Genomic DNA, 21,475 nt, shown 5'->3' on the forward strand with positions numbered 1-21,475 from the left:
CTATATCAGTGTTATCGGTGAAAATAACTGTCCTTAGTGCCCGAGAGAGGTATGATCGGAGACGGCAGCCAGAAGTAGGAAGTGGCTTCCATCATGGTCGATACTGTGCTTGATACTGAACAAACATAATGCTCTTGACATATTTTTCATTACATGCATGGTGTACCAACATGTACTGTAAATGAGCTTTGTGATCATGGGTAGAGCCGGAATAATGCTTTCTTCACATAAGGACATGTTAGGACATGTTGTTAGGATTTGTTTTTGGGAAAATTCTTTACTTCCTATTATTTTCATTTACTGAAGTGGGAAGTTTGTACATGTATGTTATCATGGTTCATCCTTTCACAACCTATTGCACTTAATACACAAGGAGATCTACTCTTTGCCCCACATTAGTGGGAAACGGTAATTCAGAAGATGAGAAAGCTAAAATGTAGAGTTTGCATAATTACAGGTAGATCAAGAGTAACATTATGAAACCTAGTCAGAGTGCCCTAGAGATCCCCAGTCCATTGCTGCGGGCGTAGCTGTGAGCATGTCTAACCCAGATACTTGAACCCTGAGGGAAGATGACATACACCTTCTCTATCATAATTACCTTGTTCCCAGCATTAGCCCATTTGGGGCAAATTCAAGAAAATTAAACAAAATACCATGTTGTTGATGTTCCTGTCTTAACCCCATACCGAGTGATCCTGTGACTGTCAGCACCACACATCCCAGCTTATCCGGGCAGCCTGGTGGAGGCTTACTGAGCTTCCCCAGGGCAGGGGCCCTCCGGGCGGATGCCTGGTTTGGCCAGACTTTGTGCTCGTGGTTCCAGTCTCTGGTGACCCATCCATGCCACCCAATAGAGTTTGTTTCTTTAGAGTTTCCTTTCTGTAAAGTGTTGTTTCCTCATTGCAGTCACATCTGCAGCAACAGTCTCATAAATCTTTCTTTAAAAGGCACGAGCCTTCCTATGTTTCCCACAAGGGCAAGGTCATTCTTTGAACTTTGGAGTCATTTGTAACCAAGGTTTTGTGAAGGAAGATTTTCAAAGGCAGAAGGGCAGTTGGATGCTGAACTCCTTTCAAAATCCAACAGGAGCTGAGTGCCTGCTTCCCATTTATACCTTTGAAAATCACCCCATGTACTATTTATCTGTCTTCCCAGGTATTTTTTTCTTTCTCCTTGATAGATCCAAAATGTCTGTGATGCAGGTTTCACACAGTTCCCTTGTAAAAACTTATGTGGATTATGTATTTGTCCTTTCAGAACAAGGAGAGAATTATATCCTTTAGGAAGGCTTAATAGTACATTTTGGAACTCTTGATTAATCCTTCTTCCAAAGGATGCATCGTAATTCTGCTGCATAGAAGATAATGGTAAAGGTTCATATAGGGAAGAACTAATCTTAATGATATGTCGCGCTGCCTTTAGGCATCTAAATCAGCTAGAAAATGGATCCAGGAATGTCCATATAATAAAAAACTGACATTTCACAATTTGTGCCGTGTTGCGTACATGGAACAGCATGGAACTTGGTCTTTTACTTCTTTCTGCTGTACCATGTGTATGCCTTATGATCATGCCTAGGATATGTGAAGTTTGGTAAAGAAAAAAAAAGGGGTGCAGGATAATTCCAGTTACTCAAGAAAACCATGGCTGAAACAGTAGATAATTTTCATCTTGCTATTGGTGCTCTCTGTAGGAAGGTATTTTAACGTATATTTTCACCTGATTCAGCTGTGCCATAGAGGTCCTCAGCCCTGCAGCTCCTGTGGGGCTGGTGTAACGCAGCCGGAGCAGGGTGAGCAGCGCTGCACAGGGCTGTGGCTGGGGGAACACCCGCTGCGGCCGGTTGGGATACCTGACCTTTAAAGGGGTAAATAAAAATCTACCCTAGATTTTCAGATCAGTTAGCTTTTAAGGTGTGAGTAGATAGATAAACAAATTTTAATGCTATAATCATCACTTTAAAAGTAACGCTGCTTGACTGAATTGAAAATGAAGCTCTTTGAGTTGTATCTGGTTTTGTCATGTTATTGCTTTCCTATTTTATAGTTCTGTTGATTATCCCTGTAATGGCTTTTCCATGCATTTCAGAACACGCAGTGGGTAATGCCTTCTTTCAAGTGGAGAGCTGCAGTGTATTTAAGTTGGCACAAAACCTTAGGTTAAATAAAGTTCACTGCAGACAGTTTTGTAGTTTTTATCCCTTGGAGACTCCAAGTTCTGTGTTTTAAAAAGTTCTTTGATCCTAAATATAGACACCTGAGGGAATTTCATTCCCTCTGAATGGAGACTTCTATAGTTGCCATATGCGTAGAAATGTCTTGCATTCTTGGCATCCACAGGTTATTTTTTTTTATTTCCCCCATCAGGCATGATAGTATAAATCCTAAAGTATTCCTGTTGCAGAGGTGTTTCAATTAGAAACAAGTACTGAACACTGAATTAGCATCTGAACAGAAATGTTCTGTAGCTTGTGTTCTCCAAATGGAAAATTAAGCGTGGTTGTATCTATTACTGGCAAATAGGCGGTGTGCTGACATCATGAAATTCCTGGTGGTAAAGAATTGAAAATTTGATTAATCAGCTTGTCAATACTGTATTTAATTTACCTGATTCTTTCAACCCTCGCAAGGAGTTCTGTTACCTTTCATGAATTATGAGCACATAGAAATGCAGTTGTTACGACCCTGCTACATACATATTTATTGGATGGAAATAATTGTTGTGTCCCTCCCTTCCTCCCGAAAGGAATAATTTAATGAACTTGAAATAGCTTAATTTTCATATTGAACTTTGAAGTTTCCAGTGATAAATTTAATTAGGCTTCTTAAGGAAAGGTAAGCCATCAGCTGCAGTTGCATTTCCACGTTGGGTTTTTGTGGAAGCTGGCAGAGTTCTGAGGGGCAGGCTTGGGAGCAGGCACCTGAGATGCCAAAGCTTACGTGTAAAGGAGTTGCAACAAATTGTATGGTGGGTGGGTGTTTTCTTTTATGGCTGAGGAAGAGGCACATATGAACTGTGCCCCGGACTTTCATTCCATATATTTATTTTAACTCGGTTCAGAGTGATGACAGAGGTGCTCAACAGAGATAGGAAAAGAGGTGGGGTGTTGGAACCAGGTAGGAAAATGTGAAGACTAGTAAGGAGATGGATGTTTCTCCAGGTGAGTGTTTGACATGGAGGCATTTGTAGAAAAGGAGCATGAAAGCAGCATGAAGGGAAACAGGAGTTTTAACCCTCATTGTGAAATAAATCAAAGCAGAATCTCAAGTGGTCGGCAGTGACAGAAAAATAAAGATAACTGAATGGAAAATGAAGAGGAAGTAATAAAAGGATTATTTAAAAACAAATCATGAACAAGTGTTTGACTTGTGTGAATGTTAACTTTAACAAAACTGGCAATAAATAAGATGAGAAGCGGATCTAGCAGAATACAAGAAAGTAGGTACAATTCAAGCAGGTTCTACCCAAGAACAGAGACAAATGTTTTAAAGCACTCGGAGCTGATGGTTCCCTTCTGTTTAAAGTTTCTTAGTTATGTAACCAACCACTCTTACTTGATTCAGAAGCAAGAACAACTGGCATTCTTGTATCTTTGGAGACACTGTGGTTCAGTAGTTCTTGGAATATTAGCTCAAAATGCAATTCAGGTAGCTGAAAAAGAAACTTGTGTTGGTGACAGGGAACTTCTGACAAAGGCCTTTGTAGATGAAGCCTGAGAAAGAAGCACGTGGTGGTCTTTTCCTCAGGAGAGCATCAAACAAAATAGTCAGCTGGTAACGTAGAAAGATCATGGTGGCATTCAGGTTCTGAGTTCCCTCCTATTCTGTATTTTCACAATTTTTCACTCCCTGCTCTTCTGTTTATATGTTAACACAGAATGTGTATGATTACTGATGGTCCCATACTGGATAAAAATGAGGAAGGCTGGAATACATGTCGTCTTCCTGGGCAACTTCACAGTTTTTAATTTGGGTCTTTGGGAATGCCCATGGTCATCCTTTACAAGGGTATTCTAGGTATTGAAGTTGTGGCATTTAGCAGCAATCGCCATAAATATTTTTTTTCTATTCCTAGAAGTGATTTACACAGTTCAGGTCAAACGTAGCTTTCCCTGTGTTTCCTTCAGTGTAATCTTCAGATTTTTTTCCTTGTGTCTTCCCCAGTATTGTGTAGGGGCTACTGCAGCTTGTTCAGGTAATCCATCCAGGTTGCACTGCAAATCATCTCCAGTGCAGCTTGCATTTCCTTCAAAGATTAGCAGTTCCTGTGCAGGTTCAAGTGCTGAGCAGTGAGAATCTGTATAAAAATGTGCAGATTGTGAGATGAAAGTAATTGAAATTCCCAGGCAGAAATTTTCACTGCTGGGAGGAGCATTATAGATGAGGCCATTTCCCCATTTCCTGGCAGTTTTAAAGGACAGCAAGTTTTATGGCCAATTAGTGACAATCAGAAGCCATGGAAAGCGTCGCTTTTTATGTGCAGGACATCTGGTATCTATAATCAGTATCTTTGAAAGAGGTTTTGGGCTAAAGGATCGTCTTTGAGAAGTTTGAAGTATTACTTTATTCTTCCTGTTTTTCATTTGTACCATGGGATAAGATGTGTGTGGCCAGCATCCTGGTGAGAAAGTTTTCTTCACAATTCAGGTTAAATTCACCCTTCCTTTTACAAAGTTGCTTCTGCAAAGTGTGTGTGAACGTGCTTTGGCTGCAGCGTGGGTTTACGTGGAGGAATGGGCATGGGTGAGATCAAATGGAAACGGTGACATATTCTGTGGGAAGAACCATTCTGATCTGGACTTGATGTCTTAAAACGTGCGTGCTCGGAACCCAGCTGGCACAGGGGCGGCAGCTTTGAGTGAACCTTTTCCAGGAGAAAGTACCCAGCGGGCGGTGAGAATCCTGCACAGCGCAGCCGCTGCGGAGCATGAGGTGCTGAGCTGCATATAGAAATCTGCAAGTGAGCATCTTGACAAAAAGACAGAAGGGGGGGGGGGGGTCTCAGAGAGCTTTTATGTTTTACACCTGCTCTAGAGCTTTGCAAAATAAAATACAATGTTCCTGTTTTGCTGACTCATTGGGGAATTAGGTGAAAAAAGGAGAACTTAAAATGTGGTATGCAAAACGTTGCCAAATCATACTGTGAAATTAGAAATGAACATTTATCATAGAGATGAAATGAAATTTGATCTTAACCTACAGTTTTTGAATGGTTAACGTGTCATGAAAACAGGGACATACATCCCATATATTACCATTCGCATCTGAAGGAGAAAAAAATGGGGCGTGGGTTGGGAATTAATGACTTCAGTCCTGACAGAAGGCTCACTGCACCTCCCTACTGTGTATATAAAGTTATGTAGTTGTGTAGAATATGCTAAATAGTACAGATTTAAACTTGAAATTCTTCGGTGGCCCGTCCCTGAGGAGGGAAAAGAGGACGTTTACGTCCACGGGAGGCGGCGGCACCTTCCGAAGCTGTAACGATAGATGGTTGGCATCAGCTCAGCAGATCCAAACGCATCGTCCCTCAGAGCTGTTTGCTGCTTACACAGCACACGATGGCAGGCGGAATTAACGGGTCTGCGTTTTGCATTAGGTTTTCTTCAAAACTTTAATGGAAATGTGGAAAACCTGTGGGCTTTTAAATAGGGGTTCATCCAGAGCCGGGGACTTGTCCCAGGTGACCATGGCAGGGATGAAAGTGGCAGGGAAGAGACTGGCTGCTGGGGTGGCTGCGGCTGGAAGTGCCCTGGGGAAGTAAAAATCCACAGAGTTGGTAAAGATGGTGTTAAAACCTGAGCGTAATGTGCCGCCTCCAAATACATTGTGGTTAGGTATTAACTGCAGAACCAGGCTGGATCTGTCAGGGTTTTCTCAGGTTTTCAGTATATAGAGGGGGTTTTAAGGAGGGAGGTGGAGGAAGGCAAATAATTCCATTCCCAGAAAATAAACAAATAGGAAGACCTTAAAGCTTTGCGAGAGTTGGAAGTTGGGGGGAGGGGAATTATCTGTTAAGAGTATTAGTTGTTTAATAAAGCCAGTTGTCCTCCAGATGAACCCGCCAGTGACTCTGCAGTTGGGGTCATTCCAAGTTCATGCTGTGGACTTTTCCCTGCCTGTGTCTGTGTGAGGGGTTCCTGCGGGGTGGCTGCCTGGCCCGGGACACCAGGCTGTGCCCAGGGGGCACCTGCTGCTGCCAGCCCGGGGGGGGGACCCCAGGCACCGGGGGCTCCCTGCCCCCCGGCCCCCTGGGCATCCACACGGGCAGCGCAGCGGGACGCTTCGCACGTCACCAGCCAGCACGCCGCTGTCGGGATGCATTAGGAAGCTTAGTTGATGATGGGATGTGAGCTAATTAAAGCTCCGTTACTTTAGTTATATGACATAAATAGGGGTGGAGAATGCTGCACCGAATCTCAAACACGTTTGTTCAATGGGAAAAGCTGTTGCCTCCTCTTGGATGTCAGTAATTTAGAGAGGGTCAAAGTTTATGTCTGAAAATGAGAAGCTGATGATAGCATTTTGCTGATTTAGTATTCTCTAAATTGAGAGTGTGTCCGTTCCATTCACAGTTCCATTACACGTTTCTCTCTACGAGGTTCGACTCGGTTATAAATGCCTTCTGGGCTCAGCCTGAACTGCCCTTTCTGTTTAGGATTGCGTTTAACAGTTGACCTGGGTATGTATTAGCACGTAAAGGAAAGCATAAAAGTCTGGAGAGTATAAATTTACCTGAGTTCACAGACTTTCTTGCTTAAATATCTTGAGTAATTCTTCCAACGCTGACAGAAGCCATGGTAAAAGTATTTTGTGGAACAGTTTCAGATAGTTAGGCCTTTTAAATCTGACAAGTAAACACCTGCTGTTTTTTCAAATCCTTAAAGCATTTAATTTTTTGATCCCAGTATAATGCCCAGTTGACCACAGCGATATGAAAGGAGGAAGCTGTGCTGGCTGGCTGCTTGCTGATGTCCAGTTTGTGAAATTAAACAAGCAGCGCTTCTGTTCCATAACTGTGCATGTATTTGCATTAGTAAAGAAGCTGCTCTAGAAGTTATTTTTATGGTTAGTTGCAGAAATGTATTAAGTATCAGTCATGAGACACTGCAATAAAAGCAAGGAAACTCAGGCTGAAGAATTTACTAGACAACTTTATCTGTCCCACTGCACACAGTCATTATGTGTATCCAAGAATACTGCACGTCTTTTTTCTTTTTACCCTTCCAAAAGAATTAACAGCAAGATTTTGAGGATAGCTAACTACTCTACCGCAAATCCTAGCAGCGTGTACTGCTGTCTCCTTAGCCTGTGACATGTACACTGTGAAGGTTTTTGCCTCCTTGTAGCGAAATAAATGCTTTATTTTGAACTGTTGCCTTTCACTGTCCGAAGTCAGTGTAGAGACTGGCTTCCTCAGGCTGCAGAGATGGTGATGTTTAATGATACCGCTAGAAGGCAAGTAACCACCAGGGATGAGACTTAGAGGTAGGTGTTAAATGTTTAGACATGGTCCACTGTAATTAATCACTTGGCTGAACAGCGCTTCCAAACCTTCTGTTCAGTAAGAAAGGGAGTGCATGTGTGTTGGTTTTTTTTTTTTTAAAAAAAAGCCAAAACACAACTTTAAAGAAGGCAGCCTCCAGTGCCTAACGCTGTCAGTCTACTTGAGTTTATGTAACTTGTAGCTATGTTTTATGTTAAGGTAACTTTTAAATATATATATAAAATATGTTTTGACATTTTATTTTAAATGTATCTAGATAATATCTAAAGAAACATCATGATGTCATGGTAAAAAGACAGCTTATTGTGTCGGTGTAAAACATTTTGTACTATATATGAATATATCTTTTGGCACAGGGAGGTGTCAGTATTTTCCAGCTAATATTTTAGTGTGTATATATTTATTAGGGTTTTACTGTTAGGTTCACTGATTGGGGATGTTTGTGCCTTTCAAGCCACCTGTGCTGTGATGCCTGTTGCTTCTGTTGGTAGTACCTCAGAAAGAAGGTACATGTCAGGGTGGCGGAGGGGAGGACAGTGATGCTGCAAAACCAGTGTTCCTGTTGGGGCTTAAGGAAGAATGTATCTGACAGAACTCAAATAATCACTGGGTTTTTCCTTTACCTATACAGCCTTTGTTTCTTGTGATAAGCAGGTCTTCTCTTTCACGTAGACAATTGTATTTAGGGGAGTTACTGTTGAGACTGTGGAATGAGTTTTAATCATCATGACTAGGGATTTCTGTTGTTTGGGAAATATAAGATTGTGTATAAGAACTGAAGGTGACAATTCACAGTTTACATTAGACTTTCTAACCTAAATAAATCTTAAATACTCTTTTCTACCTTGCTGAAATAACATATTTAAATTTGTGCTTTGGTCTCTGAGAACCAGCCTTTATTGTTGGAGATAAAGGTATGAACATCATTGACGCGTGGTGTTCAAGGTTTTTTGAAAGGTGGGGTGAGTGTTGAATGGACTTCAACAAAACTTTTTCAACGGGTCGTGCAAAGCAAAGGTGAGAACTGAGCAAACCCTGCGAGTCCTAATTTACAGGCAGTTCGTGTAAGGTTTGCACAGAAGTGATACCTGACCTACATTTAATTTCATCACTTCCTCCCTTAAAATTCTATCTTGGAATGTTCTGCTTTGCTCAGTCAATAATATTTGTAAATGTACCATTCTCTGATGCTAGAATTACAATGGAATGTTTAGACTAAAGTCATAATTGTGTATTTATCTTTTTGGGATGTCCTTAGAGAACCAGGCAGTGCCAAGAGCTTAAAAGGCTTTAAAAGATTACTGAAACCTTATTTCCATGCTGTGTGCTTCATGCATCTGGCTCAGAGGGAACATGCAGTACAGAGGCTCGAAAGAGTTTTCATTTGCTTTGAATTCTCCCTGTGCCCTCTAAGCGTGTTGTTTGGCACCAGCTTTGATTTGCAGATGCTGTATACCGGGCGGGTTTGGGTTTCGTCTGTTGCTGAAGCAGCAAATGATACATAGTCGGTGGTAAAAGTTTTTGTGGCAAAACTTTCTTAATTATTGGCCCTTTAAAAAGAAAGAAAAACAAACACATGCACTAAAACATGAGTGGATTAGTTTCTTGTACAGATTCAACTGCTTTTGCAGATCTTGTAGATAGTTAATACTGATTGGTGACACTATTTGAATGTAAAACAAAATGATGAATCATCTGTTTACTTGAGTCCGCAGAGCTAAGGCCAGCGTGCCCCAGGTTTATGGAACCATAATAACATTTTCAATGATCGTGAAGTGCTGAGTGGTTTACATCTTGTTCCAGAGACAGTGCTCAGAGTAGCATCACGTCCTGGAATTTGGAAGAAAATGTGAAAGTGGACGTATCCCACCCTCCTCAGGAGAATCAGTTTATGTTAGGCCACATAAGCTTAAGTTAATGAAGTGTGGTGGGTCATAATTCCTGCTTGCAGTGTATTTCCAAGTGGTACCTTCACATCGTATGTGAACAGTGTGGGGTGAAAAACCAGGGATCGAGTGTCTGTGGAACGCAGACCTGGGAGAAGAGGTCAGTGTCCCTCCACGGAGGGGCGATGCAGAAAGTGCCATCTGCTTTGGGGAGAAAAAGCGTCAGAGGAGAAAGGGGTGTCTGTGAGGGACGGTGGCCACATGCTCAGATCCACGGAGCTTCTTGGAGAGGTTCTCATTTTTCTGTCCAGGCAGAACGGATAAGGCAAAGTATGAACCAATGCATATTAATGATAAGTTGAAATATTTTTAGTAATTGAAATTACAGAACTTTGAATTAGTAGCCTGGAAGACCCACAGTTCACTTTGTTTGGGGATGGCAGGTTGAGAGGTGAAATACCTGCCGCCTTACCTGTGCCTGCTGTGTGGGCTGGCTCCGTCCGGGGGCACGTGTGCGCCTTTTGGTCAGGAAGCAGGTACCGTGGCTTAGCTGATACTGATGGATTGTGTTGCAGTTCTTTCTCAAGGAAAAGGGTATCTGAAATGGGGAAAAATGCAGAGATAAAAGACCAAGTCAGTAGTTTGGTTTTTTTTTTTCATCGGCAAGTAGACAAAGAACTTATTATGAAAATGAGGATAGAAAAGGAGGGGGCTGGTTTTAGAACTCCCTTGATTAGTTTCATATTTGTTCCACAGACTGTTTTATTTAGTTATGTTGGCATTTACATGCTCTTAAGCACACTTTGAAGTTATCAGGTCACACCTTATTAACAAAAACCAAGGAAGACAAGGGTGGGTCACACTTTTGTTGTCACCTTTGTTTATCTGGAGACTATTTTCTGCATGACTGGGTTAACAGCTCAGCAAGCCACCATCACTGCTCTTCCACAGGTCTTAATATCTAATACCGCATCTCTCGAAGGAGGCAGCTAAAAGCGAGACATTTGGGGGGTGGGGGGGGTGGGGAGGCAAGTCTGCTCTTGTGCTTTAACTTGTTCAAACCTCCCTGCAGAGTTTAAGCTGGACTTAAACTGCTTACATTCTGATGCTTACTTGGATTTCTAATCCTGAAGTAACTTGCTACTGCTGAGTAATTTTTCTCAATACAGTGATTAGAATCTACACAGCCTGGGCATAAGGTGTTGTGCGGGTGGGTGGGTGGGGTGTTTTTTATGTTAGAAATCTTTATTTTTCCTATTTATATGGGTAGATACAATCCTGTTTATCAAAACAGGCTTCAGAAACCATGTTGGGACGAGTATTTCTGAGGTGCACAGGGAAACACCTGCTAGCAGTCCTTTTCTGTAATAATATTCTGAATATGAGGTCAGGTCTCAGTTTTTCTGTCTCCTTTTTTTGCCTCCCTCCCTCCACCAAGCTTCTGTTTTGTATCTGATTACATCAAACTAAAGGTCAACAGATCACAATAGATCACATTTATTTGGTACTTTTTCATTGACGCGTACTCAGTAATGGTCAGAGTTCTCAGACCAGATCCTGTTTGGACTTAGGTATCCTTTCATCTGCAAGTATGTCTCAGGTCTTCCCACACACTGCTAAAGGTGAGTGTAAGGAGTAAAAATGTTCCACGCACACGTTCTGGGTTGCCCCTAGGCTTTTGTTTTACAGTGTGTAGTACCTGGGGAGGCTTGTCAGCATAGCTTCTTCCAGTGCACCCCCCCACCCTGTGTGCTGCAGTGGACGTGGCATGGCTCCCCCGCCAGCTCTTCCCACAATGGGGCTGTTTCTACATTGTGTTACTGAAAATAATTAATTCTTGCAAATGTTTTAGTTTTGTTATGGGCATATTTGAAGTTTTTCACATATCTTTGCAGAAGAAAAGCGCTGCATCTAAATAACATTCCCGTGAGTTTCTGGAAGGTCACTGGCCCTTCTGGTACATCTTTCACAGACTACATTTGTTTTGGCTTGGCTGCTGCAGTTGGGCACCTGCTTGGTTTTTGGACTGTCACCTCAGGATGTAGGATGCACCAGTGGACAGCCCAGGTCCATCTATGTCAGAGCTTTCTTCATGGCAGGAATGGTGGAGTGACTGCAGACGTGTAACAGAAGGAGTTGTGTAAATCTGTTTCACAACCAGAGTCTAGTTTTCCTCAGCAAATGGATGTAAGAGATGTTGTTCTGATAGTGACAGAAAAGGTTGGTTCTACTCTTGCAGTTCGCCGGGACCTTGTCGGATGGTTTGGGAAAGACAATGGATAACAGACATCAGACCGAACGCGAATACATTCGGTACCATGCTGCAACGAGCGGCGAGCATCTCGTAGCTGGAATCCATGGACTTGCACATGGTAACCCTTAGCTGTAATTTTAACTTCTTTCTCTCTTAAAAGTAATGGTCTGGCTGAAAAGCGCAGTTTGTACCAGTACTGGGTGATACTGGAAGCCAGGGAAGTGGAGCTGTCCCAGGCTTTGTGTTTGACTTTGAGTGCTTGCAGGTCGAGTGGGGGCACGGGCAGATCGTAGTTGACAGAAACTACATTTAAGACTAAGGGCTTTCACCGGTAACTAAGTAAAAGCTTTTCTTCCAATTAAAATGAAATTTCGAACAAAGTTCATCCAAAACTTCAATTTCTTTATAGAGGCATAAAATAGCCATAGGGACAGGTTTGTTGAGGGCCAGACGTTAAAATAAAAAAAAAATTAAACAAACAAACAAAAGAGTATGGCTGGACTATAGCTTTCAGTTCCAGAACCCCGAGTTTCCTCAGAATCGGTACCTCAGTTCAAAGGCATATTCCACCAGTTGGGTTATTTTGTGGTTCTGTTTTGGGTTTTTAAGTCTACTAAGAACTAGAGAAGTGAGTTTGTGTAAAAGGCAGCGAACTAATCTTAATTTGGCCGAATCTCACATCAATTTAGTTATGATTTATCTGTTGAAGAAGGTTAAATTAATACAAGCCAAGTTTAAATCAAATATTTATATTTTGCATCATCGTGACTGCATTTGTTTAAATGTCATTCTTCTAGTGCAACTGGTGCAGCCCGTGTAAGGACAGCCAGCCTTTCACCAACAGGGCAGTCTTGTCTGTGCTAAGCAAAAGTCGTTAGCTGGACTTTTGTCATACAGAGTTGCCGTAGGTATTGAAATGGGTCGTGAGAGAGGTTTCTCTCTCCCCACTGTGCTGTAAAGTCTGAAATAAATCATATTGGTAGAAATGCAGAAAATCAGAAATAAGTCAGTCTTTGCTGAAAAGTCAGTTAAAAAAGCACTTTGTTCTATTGGATTATCCAGTAATTAGTGGGACTGTTTTTGTCTTAATTCTGTAGAGTTTTTATATGATTCCTATTCAGGTTTTTTTGTTTGTTTCTTTTGGGGGGGTTGGGGTTGTTTTTTTGTTTGTTTAGGCTTTTTTCATTTTTTTCTTTCTCTTTTTTTTTAAAGCAAGTAACTGCTAAATCCTATTTGTTGAAATGTAGGAATTAGCCATAAGCTCTAGTTACTCAAGAGAAGTGATTTAAGTACTTTCTCCTTCTCACGTCTGGAAGCTGAGATGCTGCCTGGTCTGTACTTCAATTACAGAACTTAAAAAGAGGACCTGGCTGCTGAAAGATGAAGAGCCAAATAGCCATAAATGTTTTTAAATGAGCGCTTAGGCCAGTTCACTAAAAATTGTGATATACTAATTGTGGAGATGTGAGATCTGTGAAGAATATTCTCAGGTAATACGAACTGTTCCAAGTTTTCGGAAGCCACAGTAGGCTCTTGATTTCTTCAGAGCATTCAGATTCCCAGCAACGGAAACGTGCACAGAGATGACTGTCGGCAGCATCACAGTTAAAATCACACGATGCCAGTTTAAAGTAATTGACTTTTTTTTTTTCCAGTGGAGAAATGCACTTTTCTATTTTATGTCTCAAATTGTTAGAAGCTCTTGTGGGAACAGAGTTTTGTCACATTGTAAGTAACCACTTCACCTCAGGAACAGATGAGAACTGTTTGTGTAAATACAGCTGGGAAATAAACCAGTATGGAAATATTTCAAAATATGCATATTTAATAAGGAATTAAATCTCTTTCTGTGGGATATTGTTGTGTGTATACTACACATACAAAGTGATTAGCTAATGTAATCAGTTTTGAAACAGGTTTTGTATTGCACTAAATGCACAGTACATTTCTGTCAAGCTTGACAGTAAATCGTGTAGGCAGGCAGCATCAGCTGCGGCAAGGCTCTGTAATTTTTAGAGGCAATACTGCTGGCCTACTTTGTCGTTCTTGTCTCTGCTAGGTATCATTGGAGGGCTGACAAGTGTCATAACTTCAACAGTCGAAGGTGTGAAAACTGAAGGAGGCGTCAGCGGCTTCATATCAGGCCTTGGCAAAGGGCTGGTCGGCACAGTGACCAAACCTGTGGCGGGAGCTCTGGATTTTGCATCGGAAACTGCACAGGCGGTGAGGGACACTGCGACCCTCAGTGGCCCCAGGTCAGTAAGCAGTTCACATTTCTGATCCTTAATGCTGTAAAAATGTGTATTAATTACCTGCTGCTGTTTCTGATCTGATTATCTTTCCTTACCCAAAGAAATGATAATTTATTCGAACTGACTGTGAGTTGTTATTAGTGCTGCAGCCCAGTGCTTTCAGTTGGCTTTTTCTTTAATAGATGCCATTTGTTGATACTATAAAAAGACTGATATTTGCACAGAAAAGCCACGCCATAAAATGGGATTTCTTAAGCTGCAGCATTAGATTAAAGCAAATTTTTTAGAGGCTGTATGTAATGAGATAAAACTTCCAGCATGGAATCCTTCCACAGAATTGAAATGGGAGAGTTGTTCTCCCTGCTCTACCTGCAGGTTCCATTTGGCTGTGTGGAAAAACAGCTCTTCAAAGGTTTGAAGAGTTCTGGCATCAGTCTATAGTGCCATTATCTTCTAATTTTCATTTTGTACAATAGTTCTCATAGCAAGTGTGGATATATGCCCCCATGTCTGCGTGCTTATCTGTTCCCCGTACGTGTGTGGATGTTAAGTGTCAGCACAGCAGCACAGAGGCTTTGGCTTCCTGCCTGTGCTCCGTTACTGGCACGATGTGGTCTCTACAAAATAACGACCGATGTCGTAAGTAAATGAATGTTCATGCACACCAACTATGAGCGTGGAAGAGAGAAAGGGCCAAGTTCTAGAAAGGCGGCTCCAAGAGAAGATCCTTCTTACTCTGTGGCCAAGGGTTTACTTTATGATAGTACCGGGCCAAGAAGTTCCGTTGTGTGTACGTGAGATACTGCGTTCTGAAGAAGTGAAGGAAAATCTTAAGTAAACTTTATTGTTGAAAGCTTAGAGAAAAATGTTTGCAAAATGTTGGGTTTTCTGGTTGTTTTGTCTTCCCATTTGGCTTTTCCATTTCCTGTGTTTTATTGTGCCACACTTGGAGTCCTGAAGTGTCTGGGGTCAGCATTTCAGTAACGAACAATAAGCTTGATGAAGTGTGAGTGAGGTGCAGGAGACTGAAGAATGAACCTAGGTGTACTTTGTTGTGAGAACAGAAGTGTTCACATGCCGCATCTTGTGTGTTTGGTACTTGGCTTGATTTGCAAACCCAAGAGGCCAAGGATCCAGTTCGGTAAGTACATCTGTGTACACAAAATTACATGAGAACGTGAAGGGCATCCCCAAGGGAACACATCTACTGTTTTGTTTGTATGTCTTAACCTTGTGGCTGTACAGATTGAATTATTTATTTAGAGGTGAGGAGAACATACCTGGCTGTACTGTTAGTTGTCTTAGTAGTTGAGCTGTGTTTCTATTCTAATTTGTTTCAAGATACACACATACTTAAAATTCCTGTCTTGACACACTTCTATGAGATACAGGGAATACCCAGTAGCAATGATGCTATCAACAGCTGACAAACCAGACAGCAACTGGGAGGGGTGGGAGCGCCTCTGCCCAGCCTTATCTCTAGCTTGTGTTTGCTTGCCTGATGCATTTCCCTTTAACTTGTTAACTGACAATTAAGAGACAGGGTTAAGACAGATGAGCTGAAACACATTTTTGCTTCCACTAGATTCTGAAATACTGTTGTCGTAGACAAGCACTGTGAATTATTTTAGTGTCTACACACACAATGCGAAAAGTTTCTGACCCAGCAACCTTCGGGGGTGGGGGGGTGGAGTGGGGATGGGACACCAAAAGAAAAACTTTCCCAATTGCTACACTTCTCCAGTCTACAAAATCTTTTTTTCAGATGAACAGAGCAAAACTTATTTTAGAGAAACAAATGTACTTGAGAATATGTAGATAATGGGGGGGGGCAGGGAGGAGAGAAACCCCAACCACACCACCTCCTATAACCAACCCTGCACTCATGTTGTATGGTAAGGTGGGGTTTTTTTACTGTGCTTATATAATGAAGCGACCAAAGTGTTCTTTCAGGGGTATATTTTACAAAAAAAAAGACAAAGGATTTGTACATTTTTGAGACTGCTGTGTACCAATATCCCCCTGCTGCATGTGTTAACTGTTCAAATATGTGTGGTTTGGAACCAGAGCAGAGCAGTGTTCCAGACCCAAGTCGCTGGCTCCAGTTGGATATTCTAAGCAGGCTGGGCCATGCAGCCTCCTCCAGGCGGAGTCCGCAACCCGGCCAGCCCTGCCGAGTGGCGGTTTGTGGCAGAAACACATCTCAAGTGTAGTTCTGAGCAACTGAAAACGAGAGTTAATACGCATGGCAGGAGCTATCGACCTTATCTTGAGCCTGACGGTGTCTGTGCAGGTTTCCGGTAGTGGTGCAAAGTTGAGTCAGCCAGTTAATTACGGTTGCATTTAAATAGCATGATACATAAATTATAGGCCCCTTGCAATTCTGTAATTACGTGCTTTAATTTTAGAAAAACCCTGAATTTAAGCTGCTTGACTTTAACCATTGGATCAGTTTTGATGTAGATGAAGAATTTTGAGGTTTTAGGTTTTCCTAAAAGGCGTGTTCTAATTCCAGCAAAGTTACTGAATTGAGTAGAACACTGAGGAACACTGTGTAGCTTGTGTTACTGTGACCATGCTACAGGGACACAAGTCTCTTTTGGCCTCAGAATGTATTGATTTGTGCTGGGACTCGTGCAGCTAGCACGAACCGTGTGCTGGGACGTGGAGCCACCTGAATGCGGCTGGGGTGCAGACAATGGCTTTATAGCTGATGGTGGTCGTATAAAAGGTGATTTGTTTAAAGTACAGGAAAATATTTTTTTTTAAAGCCGAACTTTCAAGGTTCATCTTACAACTTCTTATGTAATCGTTTGTTATGCTTGGGGTTTATGAACAAAGCTGTCTTAATACTTCTAAATTTTAATACAGAGGAGAGTGTAAAGTAGTTGTAGACAATGCAGCATATATCTCATTTATAAACAGTTAACGCCTGTGACTCGATACCTTTTTTTGAGTGGGGTTTGTGTGTTCCAAGTACTCTAGTGTCACATACAAGAGTTCTGATTATTTCCATATTTGTCGTATACTGCCAAAAGTCTTAAAGACCAGTTCAAGACAGGAAAGCTGTTATGTCTCTGGATATGCTTGGAAAGCTCTCTCCTAGAAACGTGTTTTGTCCTAGTGCAGCACAAGTAAAGAACATTTATATTTAGATGTGTGTCTCACTTAACAAGTCGTGCAGGAAACTGCCATTCTGGCTTTCTCTCAGGCTTCAGCCAGGTCAGTGCAAGTTTAAGATTGTTCTTGAACTGTTGCTGCAAGGGTTTGTGTTCTTTCCCAGTAGTCGTGATGTGAAACTTGGAAGTAAGGAGATGACTTTGTGACTTGCCCAGCTCTAATGCATTCTGTCGGTGAACTAGAGTGTATTCGGGAAAGAATGGTTTCAAATTGGCGAGCCATTCATGGTCACAGAAAAGCCTTATGTAAGTGTTTGATTCTTTTAAATGTAGTTCACCTGGAAAGAAGCAGCCTGTGCTAATTGTTCTTTTGTTCATCACTTTAATGCCATCAGCTGAAAATGTGCAGCTGTTTGAGACCATGTCAACAGCAGGTGATTTTAATTATTATTATTTTTTGCCTTTGTGCATCCATCTTTCTGTTAGCTAGGAGTTTGATTGTAAGGTCAAAAGCAGTAGAGTTGAGAGCATGAGTACCTGCGACACTGAGAAGTAGAAAATACATAGCCAGTTGTATGGAACACCAACTCGGCTGATACACTGCAAAGAGTGTATTCTCAAGGTTCTCAGGTTTTACAGATAAATATTGCTTGAACCTTAACGCCTCTGTGTGTGTCCCAGATTCCATCCTGACCTTGGCCTTGATCTAGCGCTGACTTCAAGGGTAATGTCAGTCATGTATGGGCCACGACTCCGGTGAAGGAGATGTTGTTCTTCTCCTGGCAAGCCCTTCCTAAGATTTTCCTAGAGGCCAGAGAGCAAATACATCCATCAACTGGTATTCATTGTGTTGTCTAAATCTGGAAACGCTGCATAAAGGACAGTTTAGCTGAATCATCGGTCTAATCTGTGAATGACTTGGGCAGTGCAAGTTCCTTCATATCCACTTTTTTTTTTTTCCCCAGTGGGATAACATGTCCTTATAATGATCTGCTTGCTTTTGAGCAAGTTTGTCCACTTTACTCCTGTGGCCCCGTTACGTGGCTGTAGACATTGGCTCTTCCTCAGTGTCAGATCTTCAGTCACTGTCAAACTTCATTTTATGGGTTCATATTCTTCTGTCATTAGTCTGTCCAGATTCTTCTACTGATGCTGTTGAGCTACTTTGAAATCCCCTCAGTCTGTATGTCCCATCAGTACTGCGTGAAAAGGGACCGTCGTGTCCCTGTTCTGTGACAAGCTGTCCTCTGCAGGTCATCCAAAATTGTTGGCTGGTTTTACTGCCATATCATGTTGCAAATCGATATCCAGTTTTCTGCTTGCCATTTTCCCCCCAAGAGTTTTTTATGTTTTATTTTATTTTACTGCTTTGCAAAGATCTCCTTGTCATTTAATATTTGTGTTCTGGATTATTGTTCCCCAGATGAAGCAGGTTGCAATTTTGTAGGTTGAATCCCATTTCATTTCCTGCCATATTTCTGACCTCTTCAGGTTCTTTAGTACTTTGCTGTCCTCACTGGAGTTTTAAACGCCTCAGTTTGTTCTCTCCAAATACAATTTTACATGCTGCTTTTACTAGATCCTTGAAGTTAAGCAAGCCTGGGTTTGTGCCCGTGCATTTTGAAGCACCTCAGTAGACACTTCTCCCTGCTTTAATCGTTCTGTTACCAGTCTCACCTGGTCAGTAATCTCCTGTCAGGTTCTCGTTTATCACTGGTAACTTGCTGTAGTTCTGCTGAGTCTCAATTTTTCTTCTGAAAATGTGCCTCAGCTTCTTTTAGTTTAAGTAGAAAGAGACAATAATCCATCACCGAAGACCTAAAATGACTTCTAAACAAATGAAGCTACCCTTAAGAATGAACATAAATGGTTCTCTGTTCCTTCTGCCTATTCAAAGAGTGCTTCTTACTGCCGTGAGACACTTCTGGCTTGTAGTTGGGACGATGGTTTGCTTTTCTACAGCTTTCTGTAAGAATGATTTATTTTTTTCTTGCTTTTACTCAGAATTATTTTCCAAAGTAATGACTCAGAGTAGAAAGAAGTGCAGTCTTTCCTAGACTACACAGAAACAAGTCTCACATGCTGTATGTCAAGAAACCAGTAGGGCTTTTTGTCAGAGAAGTCTTATGCGATGATTGTATTTGACTGGGAGTGGAATCCTGTCAAGATAGCTTTGCATATTCACTCTACCACTTCCCTGTAAAGCTCTGTGGAAGGAATTCAAGCAGCTGAGGCATGTGGTTACACTTCCAGAGCACCTACCATCAGGAGAGTTGGGATGGTGCGCACTGCCGTCCTGCCTTTCACTGCACTTCTGAATCTCCACATGCTCATATAGTGGCTAATTCGAAAGTCAAGCTTCAGTTAATAAAACTTACTATTTCAAGAAATAAAAATGTAATTTTCAAAGTGATATGACTTTACAAATAAAGGATAGTAGAGTTAAGCCCAAGAGCTTCTGTGTGTGTGTGGCAGCTGGTTTTCCACACCCTCCAAGACTGAGCCTGGGCATCTCAGTTGTTTCCCTTTGCCTTCCCCCTCTATGACCAAGAGCGGAATTACAGTTCCTTGGGAGCACAGCCTCTGTTCTCCACGACAGAGCAGGGTTTGCTGTGCATCATTTAAGAAAATAACTGATGCATGTGTTTTTCTGTTTGGTTTTTTTTTTTAATCCACAGGATAGGAAAAGAAAAGTGAATCTTTGAAACTTCATTCAGTTTGCTTAATCGTATTTTACAGCAGAGTCTGTATGTAGGTCTAGAGCCACACGTGTAGCAGTGTCACAGATCCCAGGACACTGCACTGCTGGCTGTGCAGCACCCGGCAGCAGGCTGCATGGCCTGGGAGCCCAGGCTCCGCACTGACGTACCCCTCTCCCTTCCCTTCTAGGGGGCTGGGTGGACAGGGATCGGTGCCTGCTGTAGAGCCAAACTGACACCTTGTTATGCGTTGCTGCAGATACCTTACTTCACATCTGAAGGATGTCTCCAGGAGGCTACTGCTAGATGTCTGCATTACTAGATACCATTTATATTTGGCATATTTGTGAAATCAGTTGTCTTTACAGTTGGTTGTCTCTGTCCTCTTTTTTGAACCTGGCTCAATTTAAGTATTCAAAAGTATGGAAGAAAAAACCCAGAGTGTTTGGGCCTACAGCAGCAACATAAGACTTGATTAATATTGTATAGATGTGGTTCTGTTCACATCTGCTGTATAGAAATGTTTTTAAGTAATAGGAGGTTTCAGAAAAAAATACTACTGGTTTGTATTAGGCAACGTTTAGTCATGCAGGCCTTACGTTTTACATATATTACAGCTCATTAGCTTCTGGAGCTTACGGGCTAGCCTTTGAGTGGCAGGGTCTGAGGCAGGAAAGCCTGGACCCCAACCCCTTACCTACTGGTAAGAGGATGATTTTTCAAGTGCAGGGGTTGAAGCTGCTGAGGCTGCTCCATTAGAGCTCCTCTGGAGTCACCATTGGGACCATGTCTGCTAACACTGCAAAGGGAGACTTCATGAGGCACTGACCTGTTGTTCTACATACCAGCATCTATTTTGTAAGTAAGAAAGACTTTCTGCTAAATCAGTGTTTAACTTGACATTTAAGGGCAGAAAGATATCCTGGATGCATTCGGACTGTTCGTTAAGGGACAGAATGGGACACAGGCACCAGAAGGGAACACTGCGAGCGGAGGACAAAGGAGCAAAAATGGAAAACATCAAAGTGAATAATGCTAAGTAGCATTATTAATAAATGTGAAATTATGTTTTTCTTTAATGCCCATTCATTATTAGCAACAAATAATTTCAAAAAGATGAATGAATACAGAGTTCTTACTGCGATAGTCTTCCCAAAACCAAAATATTTACTGATTTTCACTAGTGCCCTGGCAAGTTACAACTAGAGGCAGGTTATACTTTCATCATACATCACATTATACGGTACTGCATTGAGTGAAACTTGCATTGCTTTTGCATTAAACAAAGGACTGCTGCTATGGCTGGGTTCAGATCAGAGACCAGATTAAGCTTGATCTTATTGTGTCCAGGAACTGGTTTGGAAAAGGTGCAAGTTTTGAGGAAGAGGCACTATGTTGGATTAGGCTGGTCAGCTACGGCAGGAGGGAGGGCTGACAATGGCATCGTGGGGGCGCAGCGCTGCTGAAGCCTGGGGAGCGCTGCCGCAGCACAGACAGACGTGCAGTAGGCAGCCAGTGACTCCCAGTTTGGTTAAATCCAAGGCACTGGTGTGTGAGCCTGGCGTAGCCCATCAGAAATATACACAATTACGAACTTCCTTCTGAAAAGAGGCGGTAAATCCATTGTTGGATTTACCACAGATGTATTCTGCTCCTTACACTTCACGTGACAATTAAGAGGACTGCATTTGCTCCACAAAGTGGAATTCTGATACCGTGTGCCTGCTTCACGGTATTGAGCTATTAACTAAAAGGA

At 42.0% G+C, this 21,475-nt stretch overlaps 1 protein-coding gene across 7 annotated transcripts in view; it reads left to right on the forward strand.

The window, feature by feature from the left end:
• Positions 1-21,475, forward strand: part of VPS13D (vacuolar protein sorting 13 homolog D) — a 107,461-nt gene that overhangs the window by 67,321 nt on the left and 18,665 nt on the right. For all 7 annotated transcript variants that reach the window (XM_040586658.1, XM_040586659.1, XM_040586656.1 and 4 more), the window contains 2 exons: positions 11,635-11,767; positions 13,709-13,904. In XM_040586658.1, coding sequence (XP_040442592.1) covers positions 11,635-11,767; positions 13,709-13,904 — 329 coding nt within the window. The remainder of the gene's footprint in view (positions 1-11,634; positions 11,768-13,708; positions 13,905-21,475) is intronic.

Source organism: Falco naumanni, chromosome 3, assembly GCF_017639655.2.
Source record: "Falco naumanni isolate bFalNau1 chromosome 3, bFalNau1.pat, whole genome shotgun sequence".
Lineage (NCBI taxonomy): Eukaryota > Metazoa > Chordata > Aves > Falconiformes > Falconidae > Falco > Falco naumanni.